At 39.1% G+C, this 10,383-nt stretch overlaps 1 protein-coding gene across 1 annotated transcript; it reads right to left on the reverse strand.

Moving 5' to 3' along the window:
- Window positions 1-515: 515 nt before the first annotated feature.
- On the reverse strand, window positions 516-7,420 carry LOC150068775 (vomeronasal type-2 receptor 116-like). Its single transcript, XM_090329087.1, has 4 exons — window positions 6,662-7,420; window positions 5,536-5,763; window positions 4,494-4,617; window positions 516-1,429 (listed from the first exon to the last, which is right to left on the reverse strand). The coding sequence occupies exons 1-4, from the start codon at window positions 7,403-7,405 to the stop codon at window positions 516-518; spliced, it is 2,010 nt and encodes a 669-aa protein (XP_090185213.1). The 5' UTR covers window positions 7,406-7,420.
- Window positions 7,421-10,383: the final 2,963 nt, after the last annotated feature.

A 10,383-nucleotide genomic window follows, 5' to 3' on the forward strand; every position in this document is an offset into this window, starting at 1 on the left:
TGATAAACATCATTAATGAAAAGTGTGAAAATATAAACAAAGAGATAAGGGAGGAAGCCATAGCTAAACAAGAGGAAACCATAAACAAGGTGATATGTGAAAAAGGAGAAGCCATAAAGGAGGACATAATAAAGGTTATTCATAGGATCATATTAAAAGGTGAACTTCTGTGATGAGCAAAATGCTAGTGAAATAAATTAGAGGTATGTACAATTAGGTAATATTCACACAGGAAGGTACAGTACTTGAAAATTTAGAAAAATGATTGAGAAAGACAAAAACAAAAACTAACTGAAGCGAGCATAAAAAGATTAAGTGCAGATTAAAGAGGAGGGAACAAAAGTATACAAAAGTATTCCAGTTTAAATAGTGATTTCCACCACATGTGACTAAAACTGCCAGAAAGCTGAGAAATAGACCATTATTCGTTGAAATAAATACTTCACAATACAAACTAATATAACAATGGAAAAGCCCTGTAGATTTACACCAGACCTTCAAAATTCTTAAGTGAGCTAATTTCTCCCACTATGTCTTTTAACCCAGAAGCCATGCAGAGAATTTCTATTGTTCATGAACACAATGATATAACACTTTGGGGCAAAAATACAGCCCAGGAGGCCTGCACTGGAGGCCAAGATGGAGAAGACCTCCACAGCCACCATCACCTTCCCCTTGGCACTGTGGTAGACAGGCAGGAAGGTGAGCCACACACTGCAGAACACCAGCATGCTGAAGGTCAGGAACTTGGCCTCATTGAAGGTGTCAGGCAGGTTCCTGGCCAGAAAAGCCACCGTGAAGCTGGCCAGGGCCAGGGAGCCCAGGTAGCCCAGGACACAGTAGAAGGCAGTGAGGGAGCCCTTGTTGCACAGGATGATGATGTGGCCATGTTCAGAGTGTGCATCTGTGTCCACAAAGGGAGGAGAGCTTCCCAGCCAGAGGCCACACAGACTCACCTGGATGAGGGTGCAGATGGGGATGAGGAGCTTAGGAGCCCCAGACGCCAGCAGCCACCTCATCCTCCTCCCTGGACAAGTGGCCTTGAAGGCCAGGACCACAGTCACCATTTTGGCCAACACTGTGGAGACAGCCACCGTGAACACAACTCCAAATGTGATCTGCTGCAGGATGCAGGTGACTGTGTTGGGACGGCCAATAAAGAGCAAGGCACAGAGGAAGCAGAAAATGAGGGAGATGAGCAGGATGTAGCTGAGAGTCCGGTTGTTGGCCTTGACAATGGCAGTGTCTTGGTGTTTCACAAATAATCCCAGCACAGCAGCAGTGAGCATAGAGAAGCAAAGAGCCATGCAGGCCAGAGCCATGCCCAAGGGATCTCCAAAAGCCAGGAAACTTGCAGCTCTCAGGAGGCACTCATCTCTCTGTGTGTTGGCATACTGGTGATCTGCACACCTCACACACTGCTCCATATCTGGAGAGAAGGGTAATCTACCATTAATCAATATTGTGAACTTCATTTCCTTCAAAGAAATTTAGAAAGTGTTCATTTATATATCAATCTAATACTTCAGCATTTCCTATCATAAAAGCATTTTAATTTCTTTTCTAAACCATAAACATCTCTCACTTGGATATTCTTCTTTATTCAGGCTTTTTTGTTCAACTTTTTTCCCCCTTCATTAACTATTCCTTGTATGGGTAATGTGCCCTTTGGGACATCCTAATCTCCTAACTTCTATTTTTAACATGTTTTCTCACATATTTTAACATGTGGAATTCTGTGCTGTTTTGAAATCTAATCAGAAATTTTAAATAATACAGCTTACATGTGTCCTTATGGCAGAAGCTTGAGTTTTCGCTTTATATTTTTCTCTAACTCTTTTATGAAGCTGTGGAAACAGAAAAAGTTCTCTTGGCTATTCTAAGATATTTTCACTTCTTAAACTGAATCCACATTTCTGTGCACTTGCTATGTGGCATTAACAGTTCTGAGAAGAGAGGAATATACATGTTATATAAACATGAGTTGTGAAAATCAAGAAATGAGCCACAGACCTATGGCCACCTAATCTTCTATAAGAGAGACAAAAGTATAGGATGGAAAAAAGAATTGAAGAGTATTCTTCAACAAATTGTGCTTGGCAGAATTGGTTAAGCACCTGTAGACAACTAAAGTTGGATCCTTATATGCACCAGAATCAATTCTAAATGGATCAATGACCTGGAGGGAAAGCAGACACCTGAAAACTTTACAGGAAGGAATAGGAGATACATTAGGTCTCCATAGCACAGGTTGAAACTTTCTTGAAGACCTAGAAACATGGAAAATCAAAGAAAGTTTTGACAAATGGGACTGCCTTAAACTGCTGATCTTTTGAAATTCTGAGGACATAGCTAGGAAGATAAATAGAAAATCCACAGACTGGGAGATCTTCACTAGCTATATAACAGACAAGGGCCTAATATCTAAAATTTATCTACAGCTCAAAAAATTGAATCTCTCAAAAACACATCTGTAAAGAAGCAACCATCCCTTTTAAATGTGGACTATAGACTTACAGAGGTCTCTAAATAGAAAATAAGAATGGCCTATAGCAAATGAAGAAATGCTGGGTATCTCTAGCCATAAAAGAAATGTAAGTCAGCCTGGCATTGAGGCTCATGCCAGTAATCCTAGCAGCTCAGGGGGCTGAGATCTGAGAATCAAGGTTCAAACCAGCACAGGCACAAAAGGACCTGACACTCTTATCTCCAGTTAACCTCTAGAAAACTTTAAGTGGGGCTTGGCTCAAGGGTAGACTGGTAGCCTTGAGCTGAAGAGTTCAGGGACAGCACCCAGGTCAAGTTCAAGCCCCATAACCCACAAAAAAAAGAAAGAGAGGAAGAAATGCAAATCAACTAAAAGTAAATGGAAATCAAAATACCTTTGCGATTCCATCAAACCCCAATTAGAAAGGCCTGTATCACGAAACCTAATAACAACAGATGTTGGTGGGGATGAGGCCAGAATGGAAGACAACAGCACCTTTGATGGGAATGAAAACTTGATCAACCACTCTGGAAAGCAGTATGGCAGTTTCTCAAAAGACTAAACATAGAGCTCCCCTATGACCCAGCAATCCCACTCCTTGGCATTTACCCAATCGTCCAGAAACAAGGTCATACTAGATCCACTAACACAACGATGTTCATTGCAGCAGTATTTACCACAGCTAAGATTTGAAAACTACCCAGATGCTCAGTAAATGAAGGGATCAAAAAGATGTGATGTTTATACACAACAGAATTCTACCTGCCATCATAATGGATGACTTTGTCTATGTAAGGAAATGGAAAGACTTAGAAAATATATTAAGTGAAGTAAGCAGACGAAAGGAACATAGGCCCCATGGTTTCCATGATTTGTAATAAACACGGTATGTCTAGAATTTACCTAGCAGAAGATTGCAGTAGCTCAAAAGCTATGTGCATATGGCGATATAGGAAAAAACTAAGGGAATGAACTCCAGGATATGCAAATTAGAGGTTGATCTTTGTGGATGTTGTTTTTAATGTACTATGAGAAGTTATTACATTGCTCTTTTGGTTTTTTTCCCCCTTTTGGTTCATCCTCTGCTGTTGCTGTACATGACTTTGTTATCTCATATATTGTACATAATTTTATTGGTTTATGTGAATTAGGGAAGGGGAAAAACAAAATTATGCATCAAAAGACAAAGGGTGAACCAGCACAACTGTGATATTCACAAAATAATATGTTGGAAATGAACTATCCTGGTTGAATGGGGTGGGAGAGGGAAAAATGGGGGAATGAGAGCAATGTTCAAGAAGTAATGTACTCATTACCTGATGAATGTACCTACAGCCCTTTTATCCATGACCCTGACAATAAAACTTTAAAATTAGAAGCTGAATGTGGTGGCTCACACCTGTAATCCTAGCTCCTCAGGAGGCTGAGATCTGAAGATCGCAGTTCAAAGCCAGCCCTAGCATTACAAAGAGTTGACACTCTTATCTCCAATTAATCATTAGAAAATGGGTAGTGGAGCTGTGTGTGGCTCAAGGGTAGGGATGTAGTCAGGGATAACATTCAGGCACAAGGATAAGATGGTAGCCTTGAAATCCAGGATAGCACCCAGGCCCAGAGTTCAAGACTCAAGACCCACAAAAAATTAAATTATAAAGATAGATGCTTTATATGTGGACAGAATGTAACTTTTAATATGAACACTGTCCTTATAAGACCCTGTTTCACTTTATTTTCCACTTTACATTTGTCTTACCCATGAGAAATGAGAAGCATTTCTGAATGTAACTCTGCTTACCATAGACTAGAAAATATTACTAAATAAGTAATTCAAGCCCATGATGTATCACATTTCAAATAGCAATAGCACCAGTTATCAATAATGAATTACTAACAGAGGGAAAGAAAACAGGCTGTGCAATCATAATGTACAAATTTTGCATTGGTTTGGTTGGATTGAGGAAAACTAAGGAGAAATGCATCATTTTTTCATAAGTCATGGATTTACCTGTCTCATTAGCAATCTCATTTTGTGGGCAAGGGGTACAATCAAAGCAGCAGGCAGCCTTTCCCTCCTGAAGAGAGTTCCTGAATCCAAGACCACAACTCTCACTGCAGACAGAGTGAGGAGTCTGAGAAAAATCGGGTATGTGTCAGTAACTGTGTAGATTTACATAACTAACACACCAAAGATCTATTCTAAAAAGAATTGAATTAGTAAGCTTAATGTTTTTATGTAGCTATGTACAGTCAGTTAAGTGAATTCTCCTATAAATTACATATCCCACAATTGCCATAGGCTTATGTATTACAACCTTGATTTCTAGCCTATTGAAATATTGAACAGTAAGATAATTTTAAAATGTGGAAACTAATGGTGAGGAAGTAAGTCCTAGTGCAAAGCCCTATGGAATTTCTTGTATTCCTGTCACTATCTGTAGTCTGTGAAGTGTAGAAGAGCAAGGAGGAAGTCCTCCTTTTCATAGCATTTTGAGACCCCCCTAGGCCCATCGTATCTTCCATGAAGTGAGCATCTTTTTCAGAGCTGCCTTCCATGTTTCCTGTACCCAAAAGTGCATAAGTCGGAGGTTAACTAAGCATGGAATGAACCTTCCATAGAAGGGAACAAAGTAAACCTTTCAAGCACCTAAAAGGATCCTCAGGTACTTTATCACAGTGTAGGAAACTTCCTGAAAAGGTGTGATTATTATTTTATGGCAATACTCTAAATCAGTATTTAGAGACACATTTAATTTTTCATTGCTAATCCTGGGGTTCAACTTCAAGGTCTGGGCAGTGGACTTCAGCTTTTTTTTTCTCAAGGTTGGCACTCTACTACTTGAGTCACAGCTCTACTTCCAGATATTTTTGGTGGTTAATTGGAGAGAAGAGTCTCACACACTTTTCTGTTTTGTTGACCTAAAACAATGGTATTCAGATCTCAGCTCTCCAAGTATCTAGAAAGTTGCTGGGACTCAGCCAGGTATAAGTTTAAAGATGTTTACCAACATATATATGTCTTTAAAATCATTATGATTCGAGCAACACACCTCTGTAGTTCTTATGGCCCACTCTAGCATATCTTCAGATAAAGACAGTTGATTATCATGCAGAGCATATGGAGAAAACATTCCTACTTTCACCCCAAGTTCAAGTCCTTCTGGCAAATTCCAGATGTTCAGAATGTCATACTCCGGCTGTAATTTCCTTTTCTCATTCAAAATCACTTCATCTCCAGCAGGATTGTAAAACTGCATGTTCTTCAGAAAAGGCTGCAGCTAATAGAGATACAAAAATCGTGTAGTGAAATACATTCCAGAGTCAAGACAGAAAACCCTAATTAAGTAAATCTCCTGATTGCTCTTAATTTCTGATTGCGAATTCAAGAATAGCTCAGATACCTAATGAAGTATTCCAGAAGAAAATCTATGGAGAAACAGAAATGACCTTTTTGAATTCTGGTCACTAAGAAAAGAAACCAATGCAGGTAAATAGCCAAGAATAAGACAATTCTGAGTTGCCTAGCTACAACTTGTGACAACCACTACTTTTATGAATATCTGTAGATCAAGCCTACTAAATTATTGAATGAAACTAGATGACATGAGAAGTATGTACAATGCTGTTCAACAGGTCATCCTTTGCTACTACCGAGGAGACATGTAGGGAAAAGCTAAATTTGCAGATTAAAAACATTAGCTGAGAGCATGTACAGATTACTTTAAATAAATTCAAAACTTGGGTGTTGGTGGCTCACACCTGTAGTCTTAGCTATTCAGGAGGCTGAGATCTGAGGATTGCAGCTTGAATCTAGCCCATACAGAAATCCATGTAATACTTGTATCTGCAGTAAAGTACTGAAAAAAAGGTGGAAGTAGTGCTGTCTCTGGTGTTTGAATGCTAGACTTGAGCAAAAGAGTCCCAGGGACAGCACCCAGGAACTGGCTCAAACCCCATGACTGGCAATAAAAAGGAATTTATATTAACATAAACTACATTTTAAAGTTTTTATTGGCCATTTTTAATCTGAGAGGATGTCTATCGTACTTCATAGACATTTAAAAAATCATTTCCAGGGATTTGGAAAAACATCTAGAATATTTAATTTCATAGAGTAAGACAGACTCTGGAAAGTGCTTTTGCTCATAGTATCTGCCTGCAAATAGATTAACTTGCCTGTGCATGGAAAGGCACTAATTTTTTTCTATGTCCTATTATTTGAAGTTCTGTTTGATGAAGAAGCATCTCATGGAGAGCCTGGGCCACAGCATATGCAGAGTTGTAGATGTTGTAACTCTCTCCAGACATGGTCATGTCAAATGTGGATCCAAGCAACAAATCCAAGGAGATGTCTGGAGGACAGTTCTCCCACGTCACGCAGTCAGACTGAGACTCAGAGCAATTAAAAGAGAGAAACCACAGCCTAGCAAGAAAAAAGTCCTCTGGGCATTTGGAAGGGTTAGCTGCCTTGACAAAATCTGTGAATCCAGAAACATCTGCATGATGGTGTGAAAAAATGAAAGGTACATGGGATGAGCCTAGCATGAAATATCTCTTTCTCATGGTTAAATCCCACTGTGAGTTCATGATACAAACTTTGCCTTTTATTAAAAGCTGCTCAATACATATCATTAAACCTACTAGTGACTCATTATCACCATATATGATGAGGACATTTGCTGAAGATTTATTCATCTGGTTATACACTGCCATTAATTTGAGTATCTCTGACAAGCTTTGGCTTAAGATCAGTAGTTCATAGGCCACACAAACTCTGTTCTTGATCATCTCCTCTTTCAGTTCAGGAAGAATCCACAAACCATTCTCATCTTGGGAGGTCAGCAGCCCCACCCAGTTCCAGCTGAAGTGAAGCAGTAAGGAGACCATGGCAGGGGCTAGTGATGTGTCCTTTGGGGCCATCTGATAGAGAGCAGGAAACTTCTTATGGTCACTGAGGGCATGTTCAAAAGGCCCAAAGGTAAGCTAAAGGGAAAGAAAATTGAATACTCCATGAATGAAAAGACTGGCATCCATCACAACCTCAGTCTTGAAGTATATTGAGAACTCATTGAATTAAATGGAAGGTAATTTTTTTTGTTTTGAAAAAAATTCATTGATTTTTTTGCTCAAATTGCCTTCAGACTTTATTTATTTTTATTTATTTATTTTGTTGAATTGATTTTAAGGGTGGTACAGTGTGTCAACTTATTGGTAAAATTCCTCTTGACCTTTATCACTGTTTCCATCAACTCCTCCCATCTATATCACACTCAGCCACTCCCTGACTCTCCTAATGCCATTTTTCACATGTGTACATGAAATTTCATGTTGTTATTACTAAGCATCCATTCCCTGTACCTCTGCAGGTTTCCTTTAACATCTACCTTCTCACACATGCCTCAGCTTTGTGGTGCTCATGGTTTTTTCCTAGTGTCTGTACATCAGTAAAGTTACAGCATGGAGTTCCACCCCTGTGTATACCATATTTTAGATCATCTTTATATGTATAGATCTGTGCATTGTTCCATATTTATTTCATGTTACATTGTCATATTTTAGATTTAAATTTCTTACATTAAAGAACCCTTGCCCTCTTTCTCATTCTGAGCCTGATTTACATCATTCAACATAATATCTTGTGTTTAGCTATATGTGTGCAAGAGTGTATATGAGAGAGAGAGAGAGAGAGAGAGAGAGAGAGAGAGAGAGAGAGAGAGAGAGAGAGAGAGAGAGAGAGAGAGAGAGAGAGAGAGAGAGAGGCAGGCAGGCAGACAGATGGAGACAGAGACAGAGACAGACAGAGACAGAGACAGAGACATAGAGAGAGAGAGCATGATGCTACAGGTACATGAACTCAGGAATTCTTGCGCTTGCTTGCCTTTTTCCCTCAGGCTGGTGCTCCTCCACTTGACCAAGTCATTCTCCACCTGCTTTAGGCTAGTTAGTTGGAGATAAGTTTCCTGAATAGCTAGGATGACGGGTGTTAATCACCAGTACCCTGCTCAACATATCTTCACATTTGATAGTCATTTTCCATTCCCTGATTCGTGTTGAAGAAACTTATTGATAAGGTTTGAAATAATAAATAATCCATTTGCCTGAGTAATCTTCCATCTCATTTTCCAAACAGTGGGACTATACATATCTCATTATCTTTGAGCACTTAATTGTTGTTATCACAAAATTTGCTAGGTTCATAAATTCATTCCCTACTGTCATTCTAACACCTAAAATGACATCAAATTACAAATTTTATAGCCAACCACCCCTCCAACCTTCACCTGTGGAAATTTGTAGAGTTCCAGCAATGTTCCAATCTCAGCAGAAGTTATTCCTAGCGCTCCTGTAAGTGCTGCTATGGACTTGCTGTCTCTTCCACAGGAGTAGTTTGGCTTTGTGTACTCCCCAAAGAACCAAAGGAAGGGATTCTTAAATACTCCCCAAGCTCCCTTGTAAATATCATAGTAATCAAATCCGAGAGTGAAGTTATGTAAAAGATCAGGGTTTTTGTTGATCTCCTCAATAGCAAAAGCCAAGGGCAAAACAAACTGATAGTTCTTGAAAAATCTGCATAGTGAACACAGACATTGAGGAGTATTTCGAAACTCATGAACTGAATACTTGTTTCTTTGCCAATGAAAATGTCAAAACATGAAACTCATTTGGGATGGACTGAGAGGATAGTGTCTTATGCTTGTACATATACTTAGGTATGGACATGAAGGGAATCTGTTGTCTATTAAGTGTGGATTAGGCTTTCAGAAGACATAATATTCTGTTTCCTTTATCTTAGTGTAACTATCTCCACCTGTAGAATAATATAGGGTTGGTGGCCCTAAAAGAGGGCTGAGCTTGTGTTGCACATGCTTAAGAATGCAGAATGATGCTGAACTGAGGGCTTAGATGTAGATTCCCTGGTCATTGCACACATCCAGATGAACGAAGCACCCAAGATGCACCAGCAAACTTACAGAGCCCATGGAGGATTAACCCACCCATGAGCCCCTGTGCCACACTGAGGTGATCCTTACTGGAAAGGAGCAAACTGCTCCTAAAACAGAAGAGGAAGTTGCACAGAAGAAAAAGGTATCCCCCATAGAAACAGAAGAAACAACAACAAAAATACGGCAAGAGAATAAATTTAACATAAAATAAATGCAAACAAATGAATGCTGGAGTAGAAGCCTTGGACTCTCCTAGCAGAGGTTTACAAAAGGGCAAAACCTAGATACATAAGGCCATATGGGATGAGGCTAAATGAAAGGACCTCCAGGATATGGAAATAAGAGCCACGTAATGTGTGATTGTTGTTCTCAATGTACTATGTTATCTCTCATCTCTTTTGTTGTCCCTTGATTACCTCATATTGTTACAATATCTTACCTTGTTATCTGATATATTGTATATATGTTTATTTGGTTATTTGAAATAGGATAGGGAAGGGGAGAAAACAAAATGAGGGGCAGGGAGGGAATGGGGGAGAGAAATGGTCAGAAAAATATGAGAATGGGTGTCAATGTTGGTGAAGTAATGCACCTTCCATCTGGTGAATATAATGTAACCCTTCCGTTAATTACAATAAAAACATATTTTAAAAAAGGAAAAAAGGTTTTCACATTAAACTAAAACTGAAAGTAATCAAAAAAAACAAATGAATGTTTGTTATTTTCTTATTTAACAAAAAACTAAAGGGATGCATCAAACTCAAAAGAACTCATTATGAAGAACCTCCAACATGCAGGATGAAGAGAGCATTGTAATCAAGTTACACAAGGGAATCCAAGTCTAAGGCCACCATGGTAAAATGTGGTGACCATGACACTCTTCCCAGGATAGTTAGAAGGAGACACTGAAGAGGAACGCATAGTAGGGAGTAAAGATGATAAAAGTCATTTCCT

The sequence above is a fragment of the Megascapheus bottae genome, chromosome 1 (assembly GCF_031878675.1).
Source record: "Megascapheus bottae isolate mThoBot1 chromosome 1, mThoBot2.hap1, whole genome shotgun sequence".
In the NCBI taxonomy this organism is placed as follows: domain Eukaryota; kingdom Metazoa; phylum Chordata; class Mammalia; order Rodentia; family Geomyidae; genus Megascapheus; species Megascapheus bottae.